We start from the raw sequence: 27,751 nt of genomic DNA, 5'->3' as shown, positions 1-27,751 counted from the left end.
CATCTTGTGGTGCCAGAAAGTAAAGATATGCACAAAAAAGTAAGAGGAAATGTCCAAAGGATACAGGAACCAACCTGAAAGGGTTACCAATGGCCTAAATTAGAAGAATTATAGTAACAAAATGATACTATTGGATTAAACCTGTAGAAAAAAATAAATATGCCTGAGTCCATAGTGAAATGAATGAATGAATGTGTAGAGACTGAACAGCTCTCCTTAACAGAAGAATTCCAATTAAGAATTTTGGAGGATTGTAGGAATGAAATATTACCTTAATCAAATACCGCAGTAATAATTGCAGGCAAAATCTATCATTGGGTGCTAAAATTAGTGGACAAAAGTTTAATGATAAACAGAGTATTTGCATAGTCTCAGAGTATCTCCCTATATTTCTTAATTACAAAAGGAAAAATAGTAACTTCACTGTAGAGAAACCCAGAGATACCTTAACCAAGAAATCAAGATTACCATCGCCAGTAATAAGACATTGTCATTATAGACTCTGTAATATGATGCACTGAGGAGGTCACAATGTCACTTACCTGTTATTGTTTGCAAATGCATAATCTCAATCCAATCATGAGAAAACATCAGACAAACCCAGTTGAAGGAAATAAAGTAAAATACCTGACCATTACTCTTCAAAATTGTCAAAGCCATTAAAAAAAAAGAAGAAATTGGCCGGGCGCGGTGGCTCAAGCCTGTAATCCCAGCACTTTGCGAGGCCGAGACGGGCGGATCACGAGGTCAGGGGATCGAGACCATCCTGGCTAACACGGTGAAACCCCGTTTCTACTAAAAAATACAAAAAACTAGCTGGGTGAGGTGGCAGGCGCCTGTAGTCCCAGCTACTCGGGAGGCTGAGGCAGGTGAATGGCGTAAAGCCGGGAGGCGGAGCTTGCAGTGAGCTGAGATCCGGCCACTGCACTCCAGCCTGGGCCACAGAGCGAGACTCCGTCTCAAAAAAAAAAAAAAAAAAAAAAAAAGAAGAAATTGAGGATTGTAAGAGTAAAGAAACATGACAGCTACTTACACTGTGGGATACTGGGCTAGAAAAAGGACTTTAGTGAAAATACTGATGAAATTTGAATAACATGTGTAGGTTACTAGTTAATAATATCGTATCATTGTTAATTTCCTGGTTTTGGTCATTGTACTATGATTATATAAGATTCTAATATTAGGAGTAGCTGGGTGAAAGCCATTCTGTACTATTTTGCAACTTTTTTGTAAATCTAAAACTATTTCAGGCGGGGCGCAGTGACACAGCTCTTTGGGAGGCTGGGGCCGGTGAATAGCTTGAGCTCAGGGGTTCAAGATCAGCCTAGACAACATGGTAAAACCTCATCTCTACCAAAAATACAGTAATTAAAAAAAAATTAGCAGGGCGTGATAGTGTGCATCTGTGATCCCAGCTACTCGGGAGGCTGAGGCGGGAGAATCGCTTGAACCCGGGAGGCGGAGGTTGCACTGAGCTGTGATGGTGCCATTGTACTCCAGCCTGAACAACAGAGTGAGACCCTGTCTCAAAAAATAAAAAATAAAACTATTTCAAAAGAGAAAGTAAGTGGTTAAACAAATTGTGGTATATTCATACAATGGAATGCTGTCTAGCAATAGAAAGGATGAACTGTTTATACACACAGCAGAATGGATGAATCTCAGAATAATTATGCTGAGTGAAAGACCTCATAAGAAAGTGCATATTGTATGATTCCATTTATATGAAATTTTAGAAAATGTAATCTAGCCGGGAGCAGTGGCTCACGCCTGTAATCCCAGCACTTTGGGAGGCTGAGGCAGGTGGATCACCTGAGGTCGGGAGTTCAAGACCAGCCTGACCAACATGGAGAAACCCCATCTCTACTAAAAATACAAAAAAATTAGCCAGGGTGGTGGCACATGCCTGTAATCCCAGCTACTTGGGAGGCTGAAGTGGGAGGATTTCTTGAGCCTGGGAGGCGGAGGTTGCAGTGAGCCGAGATCGCGCCATTGCACTCCAGCCTGGGCAAAAAGAGCGAAACTCTGTCTCAAAAAAAAAAAAAAAGAAAATGTAATCTATAGTGACAGAAAACAAATCAGTAGTTGCCATGGAGACAAGGTCACAGGCAGAGAGGAGTGGGAGGGAGGGATACAAACGGGCACCAGGATACTTTTGGGAGTAATAGATATGTTCACTATCTTAATTCTGGTGATGATTTCATGAGTGTATATGTGTCAGAACTTAAAGTTATACACTTTAAATGTGTGCATTTTATAGTATGTCAACTATACTAAAATAAAGTTGTTTTTATTTTTAATGCATAATATAATTTTTAGGACATCCATTAAAGTTCCAGACCGGGCATGGTTGGCTCACGCCTGTAATCCTAGCACTTGGGGAGGCCAAGATGAGAGAATCACTTGAGTCCAGAAATTTGAGACTAGCCTGGTCAACATAGCGGGACCCCATCTCTTCAAAAAATATATAAAAATTAGCCAGACATAGTGGTGCATGCCTATAGTCCCAGCTACTTGGGAAGTTGAGGTGGGAGGAATGCTTGAGCCCAGGAGTTAAAGGCTACAGTGAACTATGACTGTGCCATTGCACTCCAGCCAGGTGACAGACCAATACCCTATCTGTTAAAAAATATATATAAATGTATACAATATAAAATATATTATATATAAAAGCCTATATTATTTCCAGACTAACAGAGGGGAGACAATGAAATAAATAGTCAAACATTCTAAAAGAAGGCATAAAGAAGAAAAAAAGGAACATAGTACATGTAGAACAAATAGTAAATTCATCATAAAATTCAAGAAATAAATCAGTACTGACATTACTGATATGATATACTAAATTTATATAAAATTTATATGAATATATACTAAATATTCCAATTAAAGAGATATACAGGATTTAATGTAAGAAGAAAATGTATGTGCTATGTAAAACAGAAACAACTACAATGTAAAGATGCAGAAAGATTGTAAACAAGATGAAAATAGATACATCACATATTATCCAAAGTACAATATTTAGGGGTTTGCAGTAAGGGATAAAACTATTAGATAATGCTAACTTTTAGGTTAGAGGAATGCAGCGTTGTACTTGGAAGGGGAACTTGGGGTTTAGACAATAATAAGGTTGTTTACACAAGTGTTTGTTTTATGAAAATTTATTACGCTCCACATTTGATTTTTATACACTTTTCCCATATGAGTATTCTATTTCACAATTTATTTTTAATTTTTAACTTTTTTTATTTTTTTTGAGACGGACTCTCTCTGCCCCCGGGCTGGAGTGCAGTGGCGTGATCTCAGCTCACTGCAACCTCCGTCTCCCAAGTTCAAGCAGTTCTCCTGCCTCAACCTCCAAAGTAGCTGGGACTACAGGCGTGCACCACTACGCCTGGCTAATTTTTGTATTTTTAGTAGAGACAGGGTTTCTCCATATTGGCCAGGCTGTTCTCAAACTCCTGACCTCAGGTGATGCGCCTGCCTCAGCCTCCCAAAGTGCTGGGTTTACAGGTGTGAGCCACTGCACCCAGCCTTAATTTTAAAATAATAGAGACAGTGTTTTGATATGTTGACCAGGCTGGTTTCAAACTCCTGATGCTCCTGCTTCAGCTTCCCAGAGTGTTGGGGTTACAGGCATAAGCCACTGTGCCTGACCTACAAATTTTTTTTAGGTAAAAAACCAAACAGCAACAAACACATGGCCCAGACAATCAGTAATTTGGGAGCAATTGGTTTGCCTTATAGAAAAGTAAATCTTTTAGAAAAGTATGCCTCACAACATACAGAAAAAGACACTTATAACTGTACTGAAGACCTAAATAGAAGGGAAAGCAAAATTTAACTGTTAAGAGAAAATACAGGAAAAAATTTCTGTGCTTTTACGGTACAAGATAATTTTTTTTTTTTTTGAGATGGAGTCTCGCTCTGTCACCCATGATGGAGTGCAGTGGCATGATCTCGGCTCACTGCAGGCTCCACTCCTGGGTTCACACCATTCTCCTGTCTCAGCCTCCCAAGTAGCTGGGACTATAGGTGCTCGCCACCACACCCGGCTAATTTTTTGTATTTTTAGTGGAGACGGGGTTTCACCGTGTTAGCCAGGATGGTCTCTATCTCCTGACCTTGTGATCCACCCGCCTCGGCCTCCCAAAGTGCTGGGATTACAGGCGTGAGCCACTGCGCCCGGCCACAAGATGATTTCTTAAACAAAATACAAATACAAAGATCTTAAACGAGATTTTAAAAATTGATAAATTTCACAGTATAAAAATATTAAAATTAGAATGTGGGCCAGATGCAGTGGCTCACACCTGTAATCCTAGCACTTTGGGAGGCTGAGGCGAGCAAATTGCCTGAGCTCAGGAGTTTGAGACCGGGCTCAGCAACATGGTGAAACCCCTTCTCTACTAAAATACAAAAAATTAGGCCGGGCATGGTGGCTCACGCCTGTAATCCCAGCACACTGGGAGGCCAAGGCAGGCAGGTCACCTGAGGTCAGGAGTTTGAGACCAGCCTGCCTAACATGGTGAAACCCCGTTTCTACTAAAAATACAAAAAATTAGCCAGGTGTGGTGGCACGCACCTGTAATCCCAGCTACTTGGGAGGCTGAAGCAGGAGAATCAGTTAAACCCGGGAGGCGGAGGTGGCAGTGACCCGAAACCACACCATTGCACGCCAGCTTGGGCAACAAGAGTGAAACTTCATTTCAAAACAAAAACAAACAGACAAAAAAATTAGCTGGCCATGGTGGTGCACAACTATAATCCCAGCTACTTGGGATTGGGAGGCTGAGGCACGAGACTTGCTTGAAACCGGGAGATGGAGGTTGCAGTGAACTGAGATCACGCCACTGCTCTACAGACTGGGTGACAGAGCAAGACTTTGTCTCAAAAAAAAAGGAACCTACTATAAGAGTATAGGAAAGCAATTCAGAAAAGAGTAAACAACTATATGAATATGTTCATTTCAGTAGTAATCAGGACAGTGCAAAATCAAATAACAGTGAAATCAAGTGTCTCTTTATTGGTAAAAATTAAAACCTTTTTTTTTTTTTTTTTTTTTTTTGGAGATGCCTTCTCACTTTGTCACCCAGGTTGGAGTGTAGTGGCGCGATCTTGGCTCACTGCAACCTCTGCCTCCCAGGCTCAATCAGTCTGCCCACCTCAGTCTCCCAAGTAGCTGTGACTACAGATCCTCCCCACCATGCCTGGCTAATTTTCTTGCATTTTTGGTAGAGATGGAGTTTCACCAGGTTGCCCAAGCTGGTCTCAAACTCCTGAGCTCAAGCGATCTGCCCACCTCGGCCTCCCAAAGTACTGGGCTTACAGGCGTGAGCCACTGGACCCAGCAAAAAAATTAAAACTGATAATAGTAAGTAATGTAATCATATGAGGAAATGGAAAGTCACTGTTGTTTGAAGTATAAACTGGTGCAGCCTTTTTGGAAAATAATCACCATATCTCGAAAAATTAAAAATGAAGATTGAAAATACCTCTAACATTTTCACTTCTATGCATATAAACTAGAGGAATTTCTCAAGGAGATTGGGTAAGAATATTTGTTATATTATTTGTAACAGTGGAAAAAGTATACTGTAAGTCTGTCCAAGACTAGGTAAACTAATGTAGTATCCACAAAATGGATAACAGTGAAACTATATGTATTGTTTTCTTTTTCAGGCTATTCACATGGATTATTTTGGTTGTAGATTAAATATGTTATGTATTATAACCCTCTCTGTGTAGGAACAGATTTGCTAGTTTACGTTTGTAGAGTTTTCCCTTAAGTGATCATTATTACTGATATTTCCCTAAATTCAAGATTTTTTTCCTTAAACATTGACTTCTCTTAATCTATTCAGGGAAAATAGTAGTATTCAAAAATTTATTTTGCTTCTTCATTATTTATGCTTTTTTATAGGACTAATGTTTCAAGCCAGACTCCCTCTGCCAAAAGAAGTTTGGGATTTCTTCCTCAGCCAGCTCCTCTTTCTGTTAAAAAACTGAGGTGTAACCAGGATTACACTGGCTGGAATAAACCAAGAGTGCCCCTTTCTTCTCACCAACAGCAGCAACTGCAGGGGTAGGTTAATTCTTTCATTTTACTTTCTTTTTTATAAAGTGATTCAATAGAAGTGTGCTTTGGTGTAAAACATAATTAAAGGAGTCACATTAAAGTTCTAAAATATTTAGAAATTAGATCACTTATTAAAGTTTTGTTACATCCATAAGTAATGTTAACTTCATTTTCTATTCGCCGAACAATTTTAGAACTTTGGAATATATAAGAAAATGTGTATTTTCCAACCCGTTACACTTCATTCTGCGGCTGAGATACTTTCAACGCTTTTTATATATTTTCCCTAGTTTCTTCATGGTTATATATTTATTAAACACAAGAAGGAGATCATAGTATAATAACTGTAGTAATTATAGTAGCTATCTTTTTTATTTTTATTTTTTAATAGAAATGGGAATCTCACTATGTTGCAGGTTGGTAGAATTCCTGGCCTCAAGCAATCCTCTCTCCTCAGCCTCCCAAAGTGCTGGGATTACAAGCATGAGCCACTGTGCCTGGCCAGTAGCGCTGTTACCTAAAGTATTTATTGTGTGCCAGATACTGTCTGCTAAGTGTTTAAATTGATTTTTTTTCTTTTAAATCTTCGCAACAAGTCTTTGAGATAGATATATTAAAAGTCTGGTTTTATGAATAAAGTAAGACTTAGGAAAGTTAATTAACTTGCTCAAAGTGATATAGTCAGTAGTAAATCCGGGCAGTTATGCTCCAATTGCATTCTTAATCACTATGCTATATTGCTTCTCTGTTATCTTTTTCACTGCACATTAATCTTGGCACCCTTGTATGTTAATACAGAACTTTCAACCACGTAAGTGTGCATTTAGGTTTCCCTTTTTTCCAAATATAATTCAAGCTAGAATGAACATTGTTATACACATATGTATGTTTTTACTGCTTGTTGGAACTTTTCTATAGGATAAAATATTGGAAGTAAAATTGTTAGGGATTAAGACTACGGAAGGCAGTTTGAAATTTTTAATTATTTTTCCCAAACTGCTCTCTCATAACCTATCAACTTATTTGTTTTTAATCTCACTCAAAGTACTGCTTTTACACCAGCTTTAAACTTACAACATTACTTGAACAAGTGATATATGCCAAATGGCTTATTCATAGTAGTTTATATGCTTCATATGTTTGCAGAAAACATCATAAAATTTGCAGTGAAAACAATTCACTCTCCTTTCTGCTTACCTGTTGCTTTCTCTAATCTTCATCTTTTCTACTCTTTCTTCTATGATGTTTGCTTTCCAGTCAAATGCTTAATTTCCTTTGTTCTTCATTCTAATTGTTCTACCTCAGTTATCTTGCTGCCTCCTAACCAGACAACATTTTATATTGGTCTTATCTATCCCATTTCATAACCGTTCTTCATCTGGGTCTTTGTCTCTGTCTACCCTGATCTTACTTGTTTCATTTTCCTATTGCCTTCTCTTGTATATTTTTTAGTTTACTTGTGGTTTCTGTTATTCACCTCCTTCAGACTCTTCAGAGCCTTGTGAGTTGCCACCCTTGGTGCTCTAGGCTCCTCCAGTGTTTCTTTCGTTTCTGTATAGTACCTATACCCATCTCTAGAAATAACATTTTTGGCCGGGCGCGGTGGCTCAAGCCTGTAATCCCAGCACTTTGGGAGGCCGAGGCGGGCGGATCACAAGGTCAGGAGATCAAGACCACAGTGAAACCCCGTCTCTACTAAAAATACAAAAAAAAAAATTAGCCGGGCGCGGTGGCGGGCGCCTGTAGTCCTAGTTACTCAGGAGGCTGAGGCAGGAGAATGGCCTGAACCCAGGAGGCGGAGCTTGCAGTGAGCCGAGATCGCGCCACTGCACTCCAGCCTGGGCAACAGCGTGAGACTCCGTCTCAAAAAAAAAAAAAAAAAAGAAATAACATTTTTGAGCAAAACTCTGTCTCAAAAAGAAAAAAAAAAAAAAGATTCAAACTAAGGATCACAATGGACAAGCAAGAATAAATGAAATGACAAATACTTGAACCCAGAAAAGATGGAGAAGGAAAGGTATATTGAAAATGAAGTTTTAAATTGAAGATACCCAAGTGAAAATAATTTCAAATGAAAATGGGCTTTAAAAAGGAAAGTCGGAAAAGAAAAAAAAAAGAAGAAGAAATATAAAAAACCAGAAAGGGCCAGGCATGGTGGCTCATCCCTGTAATCCCAGAACTTTTGGGGGTGGGTGGATCGCCTGAGGTCAGGAGTTCGAGACCAACCTGACCAGTATGTTGAAACTCTGTCTCTACTAAAAATACAAAAATTAGCCAGACATGGGGGCGTGTGCCCATAATCCCAGCTACTCAGGAGGCTGAGGCAGGAGAATTTCTTGAACACAGGAGGCGGAGGTTGCAATGAGCTGAGATTGTGCCACTGCACTCCAACCTGAGTGACAGAGTGACACTCCATCTCAAAAAAAAAAAGCCAGAAAGAAAGTAGTTGAATTAGAAAAAGGCAAAGAATACACCCATATTACATATAATTAGTGTCCCAGAAGAAGAAGACCAAAGCATTGAGACAGAAGTAGTGTTAAAAAACTATAATCCTGCTGGCATGGTGACTCATGCCTGTTATACCATCACTTTGGGAGGCAGAGGTGGCTAGATCTCTTGAGCCCAGGAATTCGAGACCAATCTGGGCAACATAGCGAAACCCCATCTCTACAAAAAGTACAAAAATTAGCTGGGCTTGGTGGCGTGCACCTATGGTCCCAGATACTCGGGGGACTGAGGCAGGAGAGTTGCTTGAGCCCAGGAGGTCAAGGCTGCAGTGAGCCATGATAGTCCACTGCACTTCAGCCTGGGAGATCAGAGAACGAGACCTTGTCTAAAAAAAAAACAACAAAACAACTATAATCCAAGAAAACTTCACTGAAATAAAAGTCTTGAATCTATATATTGAAAGAGTTTTCCAAGTATCTGGAAAATTGACCTAGAATAATCAAGACAAATCTTAGTACAACTATTAGACTTTAAAGACAAGGAAAATCCTCAGTTCCTTAATCAAAAAGATGAAATAATTTACAAGGGCAACAGAAATAGACTGGCATCAGACTTCTCAAAATCATCATGCAGAGCAGGATAACATTAACATCATTTTCAAAAAACTCGATGGAAGGAGGCGTGAAACAAATATTTCATGCCAAGCCAAGATGTCAAATATGTAAGCTAGAGAAAAAAAGTTTGAAGTATAAGAACTTGGAATACTATACACACATTTGCTCTTTCTGAGGACTGTACAGAAAATGAGCTTCATGCATCCAAGAGTAACTGGAGAAACATTGACAAAAGCATAAATGATGAACATTTCATATATTCAGTTATAGAACTAAGACAAACAATGGTGAGAATACATAGAATGGTATATAAACATTATGTCAGCTGGGCATGATGGCTAACACCTGTAATCGCAGCACTTTGGGAGTCTGAGGTAGGCAGATCACTTGAGCTCAGGAGTTCGAGACCAGCCTGGGAAACACAGAAAAACCACGTCTCTACAAAAAATACAAAAAAAAATTTAGCTGAGTGTGGTTGTGCACACCTGTAGTTCCATCTGCTTGGGAGGCTGAGGTGGGAGGATTGCTTGAGCCTGGGAGGTCGAGGCCACAGCAAACTGTGGTCGCACCACTGCACTATAGCTTGAGTGACAAAGTGAGACACTATTTCCCCCCAAATTTTTTTTTTCTGGTAAAGTAGTAAGATTGCAACTAAAAGAAAATGGGCGAAGAGAGAGGAGGAAGAAAGTAGAATAATGTAGTTGACTGTTTCATAAAGTAATAGGTGTGAGTCAAAGGATACCATTTAAAATGAATGGGCTGAGTGCAATGGCTCACGCCTGTAATCCCAACACTTTGGGAAGCCAAGTTGGAAGGATCACTTGAGCTTGACAGTTCAAGACCAGCCTGGGCAACATAGTAAGACCCTGTCTCTACAAAAATAAATAAATAAATAAAATGGGCAGGCTAGGCTAGGCACAGTGGCCCACATGTGTAATCCTAGCGCTTTGGGAGGCCGAAATGGGGGGTCACTTGAGGCTAGGAATTCAAGACCAGCCTGGGCCACATAGCAAGACCCTTTCTCTACAAATAATAAAATAAAATAAAAAATTATCCCAACATGGTGGTACATGTCTTTAATCCCAGCTACTGGGGAGACTGAGGCTGGAGGATCGCTTGAGCCAAGGAGTTTACAGTTACAGTGAGCTATGATCGTACCACTGCACTCCAGCCTAAGTGACAGAGCAAGACCTTGTCTCTAACATAAAATAATAAAATGGGCAGGCTAGATGGTTTTAAAAATTTATGATAAAGGGGTTAACAGCAATGTAAAAATAGTCTAAAACTGTCTTGCAAAGCAAAACTGAACTCTGTGCTGCATACCAGAAATATACGTAGAACAGTAATTCAAAAAGTATTATAATAAAGGGAAGGAGAGATTATTTAATGAAAACAATTAAGAAATCAGAGGCTGCAGTCCTGATACCCAATAAAGTATAACTTAGGTCAGAAATTTGTATGTTAGGCCAGAAACCTGTATATTTCTCCTTCCGGTTCTGTCAGTTTTTACTTTATGTATTTTATAGCTTTGTTTTTGGCACATACACATTTAGGATTATATTAATTACATCTTAATGAACTGACCTCTCTATTGTTATCCCTGATAATATTTTTTATCCCTGATAATATTTTTATTATCCCTGATAATATTTTTATCCCTGATAATATTTTTCTGAAGTCTACTGTGTCTTATATGAATAGTGACTCCACATTTTTATGATTAGATCATCCAGTCTAAATTGATAGTTGAAGTACTTAGACCATTAACATTTTTCACAATTATGGATAAGGCTGAATTTAAGTCCACCATCTTGCTAATTGTTTTCTATTTATTCCATCTGTCCTTGGTTACTTGTTTCTCTTTTCTTTCTTTCCTTTGTGTTCATTTTATCTCTATTATTGCCTCCCACCCCACACCATTTATATTATTATCATACATTTTACTTCTTTTTCTTTTTCTTTTTCTTTTTCTTTTTATATGGAGTTTTGCTCTTGTTGCCCAGGCTGGAGTGCAATGGCGTGATCTCAGCTCACTGCAGCCTCCGCCTCCCAGGTTCAAGCAGTTCTCCTGCCTCAGCCTCCAGAGTAGCTGGGATTATAGGCATGCACTACCATGCCTGGCTGATTTTGTATTTTTAGTAGAGACGGGGTTTCTCCATATTGGTCAAGCTGGTCTCGAACTCCCGACCTCAAGTGATCTGCCCACCTCGGCCTCCCAGAGTGTTGGGATTACAGGCATGAGCCACCGTGCCCAGCCCATTTTACTTCTATGTATGTTACACATCCCACAATACGTAGTTATGTCTTTTTTACAGCCTTACTAATTCATGTACCATGTAGTTACCTATTTAAAGTGTATTATTTGGTGTTTTTTTTTTTTTACTTTAAACAGTCCAGTAGTATTTAAAGAAATTAAAAGATGAGACAGAAATGTATTTTGTATTTTCCCACATGATTTCCCATTTTAAGTGCTCTTTATTCTTTTGTGCAGATCCGAGTTTCTATCTGGTATCATTTTTCCTTCTGAGTGAAGAATGTCGTTTTAACATTTCTTACAGTGCATGTCTCCTGGCAGCAAGTATTCTCAGATTCTGTTTGTCAGAAAAAGGATTTTACTTTTAATTTTAAAAGATATTTCCATTGGATCTAGAAATCTAGCTTATATAGAACTCTAACTTGATAGCGTGTTTCTTTCAGTATTTTAAAGATATATTTTCTTTGTCTTCTGTTTTGTATAATTTCTGACTAGAAGCCTATGGTCTTAATCTTGTTTTAGTCTTAACTTTATAATTATGTACTTTGTTTCCCTAGTTCTTGCATATTCAAAATTTTTTCTCTAGCTTGGATACTTGAAAAATAGTTCGGACCCAAAATCCTTGGGTCATGCTTTCTTTCCTTGGGTTTCTTATAATGCTACTTGACTGTTACCTTGCTTTGTATTTGCTTTTCAGAAATAAGATGCCAGTCTAATTCTTCTGCCCTTGTAAGTGATTTAATCTTTTTGCCTGAAGGCGCTAGGACAGTTTTTTCTGACTGCTTTTCAATATTTTCTCTTTGTTGCTAATTTTTAGCAGTTTTATTTTGATGGGCTTCATTTTGATTCATGTTTATCTCACTTGGGATTTGTTGAGCTTCTTGGATCTGTGGGTTTTTATCAGATTTTGAACGTTTTTATCGATTTTTTTTAGATTTTTTTTTCTGACTCTTCCCTGCTCTGGATTCCAATTATATTTGATATAAATATAATCGTATTTGATATCGTCCCACAGGTTAGTGGGAATCTGTTCTGTTGCTGTGTCTTCAGGTTCACTGATATTTCCTTCTACAGTGTCTAATATGCTATTAATCCCATCAAGTGAAATTTTCATTTTAAATATTGCAGTTTTCATCTCTAAAAGTTTAATTTGAGTCTTTAAAAAATCTTCCACTTTTCTCATTATGTTTATGATTTCCTTTCCATTCTTGATCATGTAGAGCATATTTTAAGTAGTCGTTTTAATATTCTTATCTGCAGTGGTTTTGATTGTTTTGAAACTCCGGTTTAAGTTCTTTTTTTTAATTTCTGTTTTTTTTTTCTTCTTTCTCAGCTGTGTGATCTGCTTAAGTTCTTTTTGAATATAGAGTATCCTTTACTCTAAGGCTAATTTGCTTCGTTTCCTAAAACGTAGTTCGTTTGGGGTCTCTGTTAACACTGTGAATTCATCTAGGTCTCGCTACTCTGACTGGTGGAAATTCAAACTGGTGGAATTTTAGTCCCTGCATGAGTTCTGGGAGTTGTTTGGCCAATAGCTCCACAGTAAATATTCTTTTCCTTGAAGTTGTTCTTGATTAGTGTCAAGAAGACTGAGTTTCACTCTGCATACACACGTTGGTATTCAGCCAAATATTCAAGCAGACCGCTATGCAGATTTCTGGAGCTTTTCCTTTGCTCAGTTCCCTCCTCTCAAGTACTCTGTCCCAGAAATCTCAGCAACCTCAGCTTTTCGAACTCGTTTCTCTCAGCTCAACTTGATAAGATTTCTGGGCTCTGTTTGTGTGCTCCCTGAATTGCAGTTCACAAATTGCCTCCAGACAGAAAATCTGGGTAATAGTAGGGCTCACATCATTTGTTTTCCTTGTCTTATGGATCACCGTTTTGTGCTGCCTATTGTCTGGTATCTGCAAATAGCTGTTTTCTCTATTTTGTCCAGTTTTCTCATTGTTTATAGTAGGAAGGTAATTACAGACTCTCATACTTCCTCATAGGCAGAAGCAAAAACAGTAGTTCTCTCAGGTACTCAAAATTGACATCACCCATGGGCAACACAGGAATATCATGTATTCCTGGATGTAATACCCTTAGGATACAGTAACCCCTAGACATGTGGCTCACACCTGTAATCTCAGCACTTTGGGAGGTCAAGGCAGGCAGATTGCTTGAGCCCAGGAGTTCAAAACCAGCCTGGGTAACATGATGAAATTCTGTCTCTACAAAAAAATACCAAATTAGCCTGGCATGATGGCGCACATTTGTGGTCCCAGCTACTCAGGAAGCTGAGGTGGGATCGTCTCAGTCCAGGAAGGTCGAGCCTTCAGGGAGCCAAGATTGTGCCACTGTGCTCTAGCCTGGGCAACAGAATGAGACCCTCTCAAAAAAAAAAAAAGGATTGGATGTGAGGGCGATCTGGCTGTGACCTCTGTCACCCCATTGTCCACCAGGGTTGATTTGGCTGATCTGACTGGCTCGGCGGGTATCCCCTTCCTCCCTCACCACCCCACGTGTGTCCATCCCAAACCTGCATGCTCAGTCAAAGAGGATGACCACCCCCAATAGAGGAGGACTGGTCTTCAGTCAAGGGTATACAAGTAGCTGCACTCCCCTGCTAGAACCTCCAAACAAGCTCTCAAAAAAAAAAAAAAAAAAGGATGACATGGTATCACTGTTTGCTCATGTGCTCTTCCAGTTTGACCTGAATCTCATCATGAGGAAACAGCAAACCCAGTATGACGGAAGTTCTATTAAAAATAAGGCTAGCTCAGGTGAAGTGTCTCACGCCTGTAATCCCAGCACTCTGGGAGGCCGAGGCAGGTGAATCGCTTGATGTCAGGAGTTCGAGACCAGCCTGGTCAACATGGGGAAAACCCTCTCTATTAAAAATACAGGCTGGGCATGGTGGCTCATGCTTGTAATCCTAACACTTTGGGAGGCAAAGGTGGGCGGATCACTTGAGGTCAGAAGTTCAAGACAAACCTGGTCAACATGAGGAAACCTCTACCAAAAATACAAAAAAATTAGCCAGACCTGGTGGTACACGCCTGTAATCCCAGCTACTCGGGAGGCTCAGGCAGGAGAATTGCTTGAACCTGGAAGACGGAAGTTGCAGTAAGCCAAGATCACACCACTGCACTCCAGCCTGGGTGACGGAGCAAGACTCCGTCTCAAAAAAAATAAATGAATACAAAAATTAGCCGGGTGTGGTGGCACATGCCTGTCACCCTAATTATTTGGGAGGCTGAGGCATGAGACTTGCTTGAACCCAGGAGTTAGAGGTTGCAGTGAACTGAGATCATGCCACTGCACTCCAGCCTGGGCAACAGAGCAAGAATTTGTCTCAAAAAAAAAGAAAAGAAAAGAAAAAAACAGGCTGGGTGCAGTGGCTCATGCCTGTAATCCCAGCACTTTGGGAGGCCAAGGAAGGAGGATTGCTTGAGCCCTGGAGTTCAATACCAGCCTAGGCAACATAGTGAGATCCGTGTCTACAAAAATTAAAAAAGTACCCAGGCATGGTGGTACACACTTGTAGTGGGGAAGCTGAGGTAGGAGGATTGCTCCAGCCTGGGAGGTTGAGGCTGCAGTAAGCCGCACTCCAGCCAGGACAACAGAGCAAGACCCTGTCTCAAAAACAAAAATAAAACAACCCAGGGGTAGGGAGAACTGTGTTCTTAAAAAATGTCAGTGTCACGTAAGAGAAAGCTGAGGACTTACTCCAGATTAAAGAAAACTAAAGAGACATGAAAACATCATGTGATCCTGGACTGAATCTTGTACCTAAGTGAGGGAAAAAAAGCCATAAAGAACCTTAGATCAATTGACAAAATTGAATTAAGGAACGTATATTAGATAGAATATTGTATCAGTGTTAAATTTACTGATGCTGTACAGTTAAATTAACTGTACTGGTTATTTATAAGAATGGTCTTATGAAATACACACTAAAGTATTTGGAACTAAAGGGGTTTAATAAATGCAACTTACTCTGAAATGGTTTCAGAAAAATATATATAGAGAGAGGGATATTAAGTGATGAAGTGCATGTTACAGAAGTATGACAGTTGGTGAATACAGGTAAAGATTTTTGCATCTTTTCTGGAAGTCTAAATTTATTTCTAAATAAAAAGTGTTTGTTTGTTTGTTTGTTTGTTTGTTTGTTTTGAGACGGAGTCTCACGCTGTTGCCCAGGCTGGAGTGCAGTGGCGCGATCTCGGCTCACTGCAAGCTCCGCCTCCTGGGTTCCCGCCATTCTCCTGCCTCAGCCTCCTGAGTAGCTGGGACTACAGGCGCCCGCCACCGCGCCCGGCTAATTTTTTTTGTTGTTGTTGTATTTTTAGTAGAGACGGGGTTTCACTGTGGTCTCGATCTCCTGACCTTGTGATCCGCCCGCCTCGGCCTCCCAAAGTGCTGGAATTACAGGCTTGAGCCACCGCGCCCGGCCTGTTTGTTTGTTTTTTAAAAAACATAGTCTCACTGTGTTGCCCAGGCTTGAGTGCAGTGGCGTGATCTCGGCTCACTGTACCCTTTGCCTCCTGGGTTCAAGCGGTTTTCCTGCCTCAGCCTCCCAAGTAGCTGGGACTACAGGCACGTGCCTCCACACCCAGTTAATTTTTTGTATTTTTAGTAGAGACGGGGTTTCACCGTGTTAGCCAGGATGGTATCCATCTCCTGACCTTGTGATCCACCTGCCTCGGCCTCCCAAAGTTCTGGGATTATAGGCATGAGCCATTGTGCCCAGCATAAAAAGTTTTTAAAATATGTTTGTACTTAGGAAAAAGGTTTGGCAGTACCTAAACACATATATTCTATGACCCAGTAGTTCCTTTTCTGAGCATTCATTTTCAGAGAAATGAATAAGTTACATTTAAGTGAAAAAAATAAATTATAAGTAAGAATGAATAGCACTTTAGGTAAGCCCCCAGTCATGTCATGTTTAGCATTCGTTTTGAAAATGTGTACTTTTCGATTAGATCAAACTAAGTTTTTATTTATTTATTTATTTTGAGACAGAGTCTCACTCTGTTGCTAAGGCTCACTGCAATGGCACAATCTCAGCTCACTGCAACCTCCGCCTCCTGGGGTCAAGTGATTCTCCTGCCTCAGCCTCCAAGTAGCTGCGATTACAGGTGCATACCACCACGCCTGGCTAATTTTTGTGTTTTTAGTAGAGACGGTGTTCCACTATATTGGCCAGGCTGGTCTCAAACTCCTGACCTCAAGTGATCTGCCTGCCGCGGCCTCCCAAAACACTTGGATTACATGCGTGAGCCACCACGCCTGGCCTATTATTATAATGTCATAATGCAGTGGTTCTCAAAGGACAGTCCCCAGACCAGCAGCATCAACATGATCTAGTAACTTGTCAGAAATGGACATTTTTGTGCCTTCTTTTTTTGGACACATTTGTATCCAAACCTACTGCATCAGAAACCTTGGGGTTAGGGTCCAGTAATATGTAGTTTAACAAGCCCTCCAGGTGATTCTGAAACATGTTAAAGTGGAGAACTCCTACTATACTGAACATACTTTAGGAATTCCTGTTGCCTTCTAAAGCACTATTTCTTTAATTTTCAGCTTCTCCAATTTGGGAAATACCTGCTATATGAATGCTATTCTACAATCTCTGTTTTCACTCCAGTCATTTGCAAATGACTTGCTTAAACAGGGTATCCCATGGAAGAAAATCCCACTCAATGCACTTATCAGGTAATCATTACGTACTGTACTTATTGAGTAGCCTTTTACTTCATTGATTATAGAATAATGGAATTTTAGACACTTAAAAATTTTCTGTGCCGTTATTAGTAATTATTCTTTAAAATATCATGCCATGTCGTGCTAACTTTGTATTTTTTGTTTTACCAGACGCTTTGCACACTTGCTTGTTAAAAAAGATATCTGTAATTCAGAGACCAAAAAGGATTTACTCAAGAAGGTTAAAAATGCCATTTCAGCTACAGCAGAGAGATTCTCTGGTTATATGCAGAATGTGAGTATTAATTGTTTTAAAACGTTTCAGAGACCTGACATAGTGGCTCATGTCTGTAATTCCAGCACTTTGGGAGGCCTAGGTGGGCAGGTCACCTGAGGTGACTGAAGTCAGGAGTTTGAGACCAGCCTGGCCAACATGGCGAAACCCTGTCTCTACTAAAAATACAAAAATTAGCCAGTCGTGGTGGCACGCACCTGTAATCCCAGCTACTCGGGAGGCTGAGGCAGGAGAATTACTTGAACCCAGGAGGCAGAGGTTGTTGTGAGCCAAGATTATACCACTGCACTACAGCCTAGGTGACAGAACAAGACTCTATCTCAAAAAATAAATATTTTTAAAATAAATAAAATAGGCCGGGTGCGGTGGCTCATGCCTGTAATCCTAGCACTTGGGGAGGCTGAGGCAGGTGGATCACGAGGTCAGGAGTTCGAGACCAGCCTGGCCAACATGGTGAAACCTTGTCTCTACTAAAGATTAAAAAAAAAAATTAGCCGGGCGTGATGGCACACGCCTGTAATCCCAGCTACTCAGGAGGCTGAGGCAGGAGAATCTCTTGAACCTGGGAGGCAGAGGTTGCAGTGAGCTGAGATTGCACCATTGCACTCCAACCTGGGCTACAGGGCAAGACTCCGTCTCAAAAAAATAAAAATTAAAATTAAATAAATAACATTTCAGAAATCATGGAACTTGACATGATTTTAGTGTGTTTCTTGATTTTTATTTTAAAACAAGATTTGTGTATGTGTGTTCATTATAGATTGAAAAACCTGAGGAGAGGCTGGGTGTGGTAGCTCATGCCTGTAATCCCAGCACTTTGGGAGGCCGAGGCGGGTGGATCACCTGAGGTCAGGAGTTCCAGATCAGCCTGAGTGACGAGGTGAAACCCCATCTCTACTAAAAATACAAAAAAATTAGCTGGACGTGACGTTGCATGTCTATAATCCCAGCTACTTGGGAGGCTGATGCAGGATAATTGGTTGAACCCTGGAGGCAAAGGCTGCAGTGAGCCGAGATTGTGCCATTGTACTCCAGCCTGTGTGACAAGAGCGAAAATCCGTCTCAAAAAAAAAAAAAAGGAAAGAAAGAAAAACCTAAGGAGTTGTAGTAAGACTAAATGTGACTCTTCTATGTATTGTACCATATTTTAATATATAGATTTGATTTACCAGTGCAAGGACCTGGGCTGTGTTAGCTGCAGAAATTACCTTTTTTAACAAAGTGAGGAGTTATTCATTCATTCATGCCAATGCAACTCATAAAATTATTAAGAATATATAATCTCTCGTTTGTTTTTATTCACAAAATATGTAGCCCCCCAAATTCTTATAAGAATAAACCTGACGTTGTTCACATGTGTCACTGACTTCCAAGGGCTTTCGCTGTATAAATTATGTTAATAAGCTATTATTTTTTGTTTGTTTTGTTTTTTGTTGTTGGTTTTTTTCTCTTCTTTTGAGACGGAATCTTGCTCTGTCACCCAAACTGGAATATAATGATGCGATCTTGGCTCACTGTAACCTCCGCCTCCTAGGTTCAAGCGATTTTTCTGCCACATCCTTCCAAGTAGCTAGGATTATAGGGACCGCCACCACACCTGCCTTATTTTTATATTTTTAATAAAGATGGCGTTTCACCATGTTGGCCAGGCTGGTCTCGAACTCCTGACCTCAAGTGATCCACCTGCCTCAGCCTTCCAGAGTGCTGGAATTACAGGTATGAGGCACAACGCCCAGCCTCAATGAGGTATTATTGTGACTAGAAATGTTTTTTTCTGATTAAGGGTATTGTTGTCTTATTAGGATGCTCATGAATTTTTAAGTCAGTGTTTGGACCAGTTGAAAGAAGATATGGAAAAATTAAATAAAACTTGGAAGACTGAACCTGTTTCTGGAGAAGAAAATTCACCAGATATTTCAGCTACCAGAGTATACACTTGCCCTGTTATTACTAATTTGGAGTTTGAGGTTCAGCATTCCATCATTTGTAAAGCGTAAGTAGTGTCTAAGAAATGATTTTCCCTTTTTACTTCTTTATGGCAAGTGATTAAAACTCTCCTACGACATACCAGATGCCATGAATTCTTTTCTGTTGTTAAGACAGGGTCTCACACAGTCGTCTAGGCTCTGGGGTGCAGTGGCGCAACCCCAGCTCATTGCAGCCTAGATCTCCTGGGATCAAGTGATCCTCTTACCTCAGCCTCCTGAGTAATGAATTTTTATCTCATCTTCCTTTCTATGTCATAGGGAAATATAAACCAACAGATTATATCAAACCTTTTTTTTTTGAAGTCTTTATCTTTCTATAGAAATGCTTGGGCTGGGCACAGTGGCTCATGCCTGTAATCCCAACACTCTGGGAGGATGAGGTGGGCAGATTGTTTGAGCCCAGGAGTTCAAAACCAGCCTGGGCAGTATGGGGAAACCCCATCTCTACAAAATATACAAAAATTAGGCAGGCGTGGTGATGCACACCTATAATCCCAGCTACTTGGAAGGCTGAAGTGGGAGGATTGCTTAAACACTGCAAGTTGAGGCTGCAGTGAGCCATGATAACGCCACTGTACTCCAGCTTGGGCAACAAAACAAGACCCTATCTCAAAAAAACAAAACAAAACAAAAATGCTTGGTGGAGTGAGAACTGAGGAAAATTTAAATACTTTATTATATGCTTTAGTATTGACTAAACACTTAATTTTGATCTGTAGTTTTATTTTTTTCATTCTACATCTTTTCCAGTGTAGAATATTGAATTGTTTGGGAATACTTGTTTTTCTTTGTCACTGAAAAAAAAACACACCTTATTACTTGCTTTTTTGGTTGAACCCCATATTATTTTTACTAAAAATATTTTTTTACAAAATAGATCCGAATTTGAATTATTTTTACCTTTGCAATGTTTTTCAACCATATTTACAGTAATTATCCGCACTTACTTTCTACATTAATTTCCATACTTACCAGGATTTCTATAGCCTGCGCATCACTTTAAAATATTTCACTTTGACTAATCTTCTAGTCATCTATAGTACATCTCTGAATAGATTTTTTTCAGTTACAATGTAATTCTTCACAGTCTCTATATGAGAGAGAATTATTTCTATGACTTTCACACATGACTTAATGCAGAATTACTGACTCACACATAGTCTTTACCCATCAACATAGTAAGTATACTGCCCCGTCATATCCTGTTACTCTGTGCCACTCATAAGAAACCTGACTTTGTGGGAATTTTTTCTTTTTCTTCCTGAAAATCTGTGGTATTTTTGAAATTCACAGTTTCACTAGTTTAATTCTAGTTATTAACACTTTTTGTTACTTTTGCCTTAATATGGTAGAGCCTTTTCATTGGAAGCTTTGGGATTTTCTCCAGGTCTAGAAAACTGTTCTCTAAATACTGCTTCTCTTCCATTCTGGAATTTTCTTCAGAAATATTCAAAATCCATATTGGTTCTCCAATTTTCTGTCCTCCATATCTATTTTTCTCAGGCTGCTCAGAATGATAGTGTTCACTGACATCTTTTCCAGCTGTAACATTCTAGCATTTTTAACCAGAATTTTAATAAAGACAGTTTTGCATCAGTAGTCTGTGATACTGCTTGCTTTCATTCATGACTTTATCAGTCTTTTCCCCCTAGTGGATGAATGGTTTTCTAAAGAAAACATCCAGATCTTGCAAGTATGGTTCAGCTTATAATAGCTAGAGAGTCCAACAGCAGTTAATAATATAATAGCCATTTATCCCTTCCTTCTAATGCACCTTCCAGACAAAATTTGTGCAAGTCAAAGTGAGAGGCAAAGTTTTCAGTTATTATTTCATTGAATTGTGGGAGTACCATTCACATTTTTTAATAGCAAAATTTAAGTTGCCTCCATTGAAAATGACCATAGGCAGTCCACCAGCTCTCTGTCAGGTCTGGAGAGCTGGGCAGTGGGATCATTCAGGCAACACAGAAGAAAGGAGGACATATCAGGCTGGGCGCAGTGGCTCACGCCTGTAATCCCAACACTTTGGGAGGTCGAGGTGCGCGGATCATCTGTGGTCAGGAGTTTGAGACCAGCCTGGCCAACATGGCAAAAACCCGTCTTCACTAAAAATACAAAAATTAGCTAGGCGTGGTGGTGCACGCCTGTAGTCCCAGCTACTAGGGAGGCTGAGGCAGGACAATTGCTTTAACCTGGGAGGAGGCAGTTGTAGTAAGCTGAGATTATGCCATTGCACTCTAGCCTGGGTGACAGAGCAAGACTCCATCTCCAAAAAAAAAGAAGGCCATATCAGAGTAGTTGGCTTCTACACTGTGCCAGTGGTGTTAGGCACTCTAATTGTATAGCACCCAGATGTTGGATATGCAGTTGAAGTATGTGAATCAGTGCAATAAGTGGCATGGATTATGGGATATAGGCACACCAGGTGGCTAAACTGGGCAGGATGTGCCAGCTAGGTGGGGATGGGTTCTGTTGCTTCATTAGTAATTTTATTTAGGACAATTCTCTAACACAAAGTAGTTTCTGGCTGAAGGAAGATTCCACACACATTACACTTTGGATTGTAATTTTGTGTATTTATCCTTTGCCCCATCTTGCTATAGGTTTGTTTGGCCAGTTTGGCAAATGTACTTTTTAAAAAAACTATTGCAGTTTAAATTGACTGCTTTTTAATTAATGTAAGGAAATTCCGTGCATTAATAATATATTCTTGAATATGGGGGAAAAAATTTTTTTTTAATTTTTTCTAGAGATGGGCTCTCACTGTGTTGCCCAGGCTGGTCTTGAACTGGCCTCTAGCAACCCTCCCACCTTGGCCTCCCAGATTGCTGGAGTTTATAGGCGTAAGCCACTGTGCCCAGCTTTGTATTTCTTTTTCTCAAACCTGACATCTCATATGTCTGCAAGCCCTTTCAGCTGTACCTTGGAAATACATCCAGAATGTGACCTCTTTTTACCACTTTCATCGCCACTACCCTACACCAAGCCATTATCACCTCTTGTTTGAATTGTTGCAGCATCTTTTAAATTATTTACCATGTTTCTGCAGTCTGTTTTAAACACATAAGCCAAAGCAATCCATTTAAAATGGAAGTTAGTTCATGTCAGCCTTCTGCTCATACAATTAAAAAACCTATGACTTGTATAACCTCATGTAATCTGCCTCTCAGCACCCCTAACCCCATCTCTGTTAACTCTCTGACTTCATCTTCTGTCACACTTTTCCCTTGCTCTTTCTATTTTAACGAAATGAGCTTCCTTGCTTTTGTTCAAAAATACCAGGATCATAGTGCCTTAGAGTCTTTATACTTAACCGTTTCCTCTATTTTGAATTCTCTTTCCCAAAATTCTTATTTTTGTTTTTATTTAACTGCTGATTTATTTCTGAGACAGAGTTTTGCTTTGTCACCCAGGCTGGAGTGCAGTGGCTCAATCACAGCTCACTGCACCCTCAACTTCCCTGGCTCAAGCAATCCTCCCGCTGCAGCCTCCCAGGTAGCTGGGACTACAGGTGCGCACCACCATGCCTGGCTAATTTTTTTTATTTTTTGTAGAGAGCAGGTTTTCCAGTGATGCCCAGGCTGGTCTGAAACTTGTGGGCTCAAGCCAACTTCCCACCTCAGCCTCCCAAAATGCCAGGATTGCAGGCACTAGCCCCCACACCTGGCCCCATATTCTCATTTAGGTAGTGCCCTCACTTTTCCAGATCTTTACATAAAGGCCATTTGCTCAGTAATGTGTTTTCTTGCCACCCTATCAGATACTGTGCTCTGATCTTTCATTTTCCTCTTCCCTACTATGTATTTCCTCCTTACATGTATCACTATCTAACATACTGTATGTTTTACTAGTGTCAATTTCATTGTCTCTCTCTCCTAGTATAATGATGGCTTCATGAGAGGAGGTATTTTTGCCTTGGTTTATTCACTGCTATCACCCCAGTGCCTAGAACATTTTCTGGCATATAGGAGGCTCTATTAGGTTTTCAGTGCTGTGTAAGAAAGTGCTTCAAACGTATTAGCTTAAAACAACACCCATTTATTCATCCCAGCTCTGTAGGTTAGAAAACTAAGCACAGTATGGCTGAGTTCTCAGCTCAGAGTATCATAAGACTGAAATGAAGGTATTACTGCCTGTGCTCTCATCTGGAGCCCAGGTTCCTCTTCTGTCTCATTAAGGTCATGGGTAGAATTCAGATCCTATGGTTGTAGGACTGAGAATCCTCATTTTCTTGCTAGCTGTCCGCTAGAAACACTCATTTCCTAAAGGCTGGCTACAGATCCTTGCCACATGGCCCCCTCATAGGCACTTCACAATAGTGCTGTTTGCTTTTTTCCAGGCTAGCAGACAGTATATATCTTTCTGACCTCAGACTTCTCTTTCTGTCCTCTAGACCCATATTTAAAGGGCTCATATGGGCCAAGCATGGTGGCTCATGCCTGTAATCCCAGCACTTTAAGAGGCTGAGGCAAGAGGATCACTTGAATCTAGGTGTTCGAGACCAGTCCTGACAACATAGTGATACCCCCTTCTCTACAAAAAGTTTAAAAATTAGCCAGACATGGTGGTGCACACCTGTAGTCCCAGCTGTTTGGGAGGCTAAGGTGGGAGGATTGCTTGAGCCTGGGAGGTTGAGGCTGCAGTGAGCTGTGGTCATGCCATTGCTCTCCAGCCTGGACAACAGAGCAAGAGCCTGTCTCAAAAACAAACAAAAGGGCTCATGTGATTGGATCTGACCCATTCAGATAATCTCCTTTTTGAGTCATTCAAAGTTAAGATTAGGAACCTTAATGATGTCTGCAAAATTCCTTTGGGCCAGGTAAAATAACATCATCATAGGTGTGGTAGCTCATAATTATCACAGGTTGGTTCTACCCACACCCAAAGGGGACAGAAATATACAAAGTCAAGGGTCACCTTAGAATTCTGCCTGTTAGAGAGGCACTCAGTAAATGTTTGTTGAATGAAAGACAAATATACTCTTAATGTTTTTCAGTCTTTAGCTGTAACAGTAGGGAATTAGGGTAGAAATATGAATATTACCTAAAGTATTGATAAGACAAAATGAAAAACAGTCAGCTACAACTATTTAAAAGAAATTGCTTCTAGGTAAATTGAGTATGGTGTTTTAATCTCTGAGCTCACGTTTTTAAATTCTATAAAAAATGTATTTGATGACTAAATCATTCTGCTGCCTAATAGAAGTATCCACATATGCACATAAAGAACATGTAGAATATTTATTCATTTATTTATTTATTTATTTATTTATTTAGAGATGGCGTCTCACTCTGTTGCCCAGGCTGGAGTGCAGTGGCAGGATCTCAGCTCACTTCAAGCTCCACCTCCCGGGTTCATGCTATTATCCTACCTCAGCCTCCCGACTACAGGTGCCCGCCACCACACCCGGCTAATTTTTTTTATTTTTAGTAGAGATGGGGTTTCACCATGTTAGCCAGGATGGTCTTGATCTGCTAACCTTGTGATCTGCCCACCTCGACCTCCCAAAGTGCTGGGATTACAGGCATGATCTACTGTGCCTGGCCAAGAACATGTAGAATTTTTCAAGCATTACTTACATAGCCAACAACTGGAAATAACCTAAATGCTCATCAGTATTAACATGGATAATTGGGCCGGGCGCGGTGGCTCAAGCCTGTAATCCTAGCACTTTGCACTTTGGGAGGCCAAGATGGGCAGATCACGAGGTCAGGAGATCGAGACCATCCTGGCTAACACGGTGAAACCCCGTCTCTACTAAGAAATACAAAAAAAACTAGCCGGGTGAGGTGGCAGCGCCTGTAATCCCAGCTACACGGGAGGCTGAGGCCGGAGAATGGCGTGAACCCGGGAGGTGGAGCTTGCAGTGAGCTGAGATCCGGCCACTGCACTCCAGTCTGGGCGACAGAGCGAGACTCCGTCTCAAAAAAAAAAAAAAACCAAACATGGATACTCGTAGAATATTCATACAGATTAAAGCTATACAACAACAAAAATGCAGTAGAGTCATGCTCAGCAAGCGTAGTTAAATATTACAATCATGCCGAACAAAAGAGAGGCCAACTAAAAATTATTGCATAATCCCGTCATAAAAGATTCAAAAACAGGCAAAACATCTATAGTGTTGGAAGACAGAATAATAGTTGTCTTTTGGGACCAGGTGCAGTGGCTCACACCTGTAATTTCAGCACTTTGGGTGGACGAGGCGGGTGGATCACGAGGTTGGGAGTTTCGAGACTGGCCTGGCTAACATGGTGAAACCCCTTCTCTACTAAAATACTAAAAATTAGCCAGGCATGGTGGTGTGCGCCGTAATCCCAGATACTTAGGAGGCTGAGGTAGAAATATCACTTGAAACCGGGAGGCAGAGGTTGCAGTGAGCCGAGATTGCGCCATTGCACTCCAGCCTGGACAACAAAAGTGAAACTCTGCCTCAAAAAAAAAAAAGTTATCTTTTGGGAGAAGGAAGGAGGATAGTGATTGGAAAAGGGTATGTGCAAGGGGGCTTCTAGGGAGTTGACGGTGGTGTTCTGTTTCTTTTTTTTTTTTTCTGAGACGGAGTCTTGCCCTGTCGCCCAGGCTGGAGTGCAGTGGCGTGATCTCGGCTCACTGCAAGCTCCGCCTCCTGGGTTCATGCCATTCTCCTGCCTCAGCCTCCCTGTTTGTGTTTTTATGAGACAGAGTCTTGCCCTGTCACCCAGACTGGAGTGCAGTGGCATGATTTCAGCTCGCTGCAACCTCCGCCTCCCAAGTTCAAGTGATTCTCCTGCCTCAGCCTCCCAAGTAGCTGCGATTACAGGCGCACACCACCTCGCCTGGCTAATTTTTGTATTTTTCGTAGACAAGGTTTCACCATGTTGGCCAGGCTGGTCTTGAACTCCTGACCTCAGGTGATCCACTCACCTTGGCCTCCCAAAGTGCTGGGATTACAGACGCCAGCCACCACACCTGGCCTTGTTTGTTGATTTGAGTGGTGATGAATGTGTTAACTGATAATTTATCAAGCTGTTTACCTGCAACAGGTTCACTTTTGTATATTATGCTATGCTTCAGTTTTTTAAAGTTTGGGGGTTGCTTATATAAAGTTTAAAAATTGGCCGGGCATGGTGGCTCACGCCTGTAATCCCAGTACTTTGGGAGGCTGAAGCGGGAGGATCACCTAAGGTCGAGAGTTCAAGACCAGCCTGACCAACATGGAGAAACCCCGTCTCTATTAGAAATACAAAATTAGCAGGGCATGGTGACACATGCCTGTAATCCCAGCTACTTGCAAGGCTGAGGCAAGAGAATCGCTTGAACCCGGGAGGCGGAGGTTGCAGTGAGCCGAGATCGCACCACTACACTTGAGCATGGGCTACAAGAGTGAAACTGTATCTCACGAAAAAAAAAACCATTTTAAAGAAAGTACTAAATACTTGCAATTGAGGTTTTATCTGTATTAATTTAATAAGGGTTAAAGTAAGCATGAAAAAAGTCTTAAATGTATATAGTTTTTCTGCCTGGTGATAATGTGTCAGTACCGTAAGTTCTGTGGAAGAACAGTGTTTCTCATGTATATTTGTATTTCTTGTGTATTGGTCTGAATGCTTACATGTCTCATTTTATTCTTACAGATGTGGAGAGATTATCCCCAAAAGAGAACAGTTTAATGACCTCTCTATTGACCTTCCTCGTAGGAAAAAACCACTCCCTCCTCGTTCAATTCAAGATTCTCTTGATCTTTTCTTTAGGGTAAATAATATCTTTTGTATTTTCACATAACTAAATTTTATATCATTGATAGTTGTATTTGAAGTTGGTTTCTTCAAGGCAAAGTTTCTTTTTGTTTTGTTTTTGTTTTTGTGGACAGGGTCTCACTTTGTCACCCTGGCTATAGTGCAGTTGCACAATCTCGGCTCACTGCAACCTCTGTCCCCAGGTTCAAGCAATCCTTCCACCTCAGCCTCCCCAAGTAGCTGGATCATGCCACCATATCTGGCTAATTTTTGTATTTTTTGGTAGGGTCACAGTTTCATCGTGTTGGCCAGGCTGGTCTCGACTCCTGACCTTAAATGATCTGCCCACCTTGGTCTCCCAAAGTTCTGGGATTACAGGCGTGAGCCACCACACCTGGTTTTGGCAGAGTTTCAACAAAATTATTCATGGGGAAAACAGATGAGGCGTTTTTAAAATAATAATAATTTTTAAAAGCTTGATAAATCTAATTATAACTCATTGAAAAAGAAAATTAATTGATTAAATAGATTATAAATTTAACTCAATAGCCGGCATTTAGACAACCTTAGAAATAGTTTGTTGGCGGGGCACAGTGGCTCACACCTGTAATCCCAGCACTTTGGGAGGCTGGGGCAGGTGGATCACAAGGTCTAGAGATCAGGA

General features: G+C 40.6%; 1 protein-coding gene across 6 annotated transcripts in view; it reads left to right on the top strand.

Moving 5' to 3' along the window:
- Positions 1 to 27,751, top strand: part of USP37 (ubiquitin specific peptidase 37) — a 123,888-nt gene that overhangs the window by 53,781 nt on the left and 42,356 nt on the right. For all 6 annotated transcript variants that reach the window (XM_028831112.2, XM_028831109.2, XM_077957565.1 and 3 more), the window contains 5 exons: positions 5,927 to 6,088; positions 16,970 to 17,101; positions 17,261 to 17,384; positions 19,187 to 19,377; positions 26,986 to 27,103. In XM_028831112.2, coding sequence (XP_028686945.1) covers positions 5,927 to 6,088; positions 16,970 to 17,101; positions 17,261 to 17,384; positions 19,187 to 19,377; positions 26,986 to 27,103 — 727 coding nt within the window. The remainder of the gene's footprint in view (positions 1 to 5,926; positions 6,089 to 16,969; positions 17,102 to 17,260; positions 17,385 to 19,186; positions 19,378 to 26,985; positions 27,104 to 27,751) is intronic.

The sequence above is a fragment of the Macaca mulatta genome, chromosome 12 (genome assembly GCF_049350105.2).
Source record: "Macaca mulatta isolate MMU2019108-1 chromosome 12, T2T-MMU8v2.0, whole genome shotgun sequence".
In the NCBI taxonomy this organism is placed as follows: domain Eukaryota; kingdom Metazoa; phylum Chordata; class Mammalia; order Primates; family Cercopithecidae; genus Macaca; species Macaca mulatta.
The sequence above is the reverse complement of the archived record's forward strand: the minus strand, read 5'-3'. Positions and strand labels throughout refer to the sequence as shown.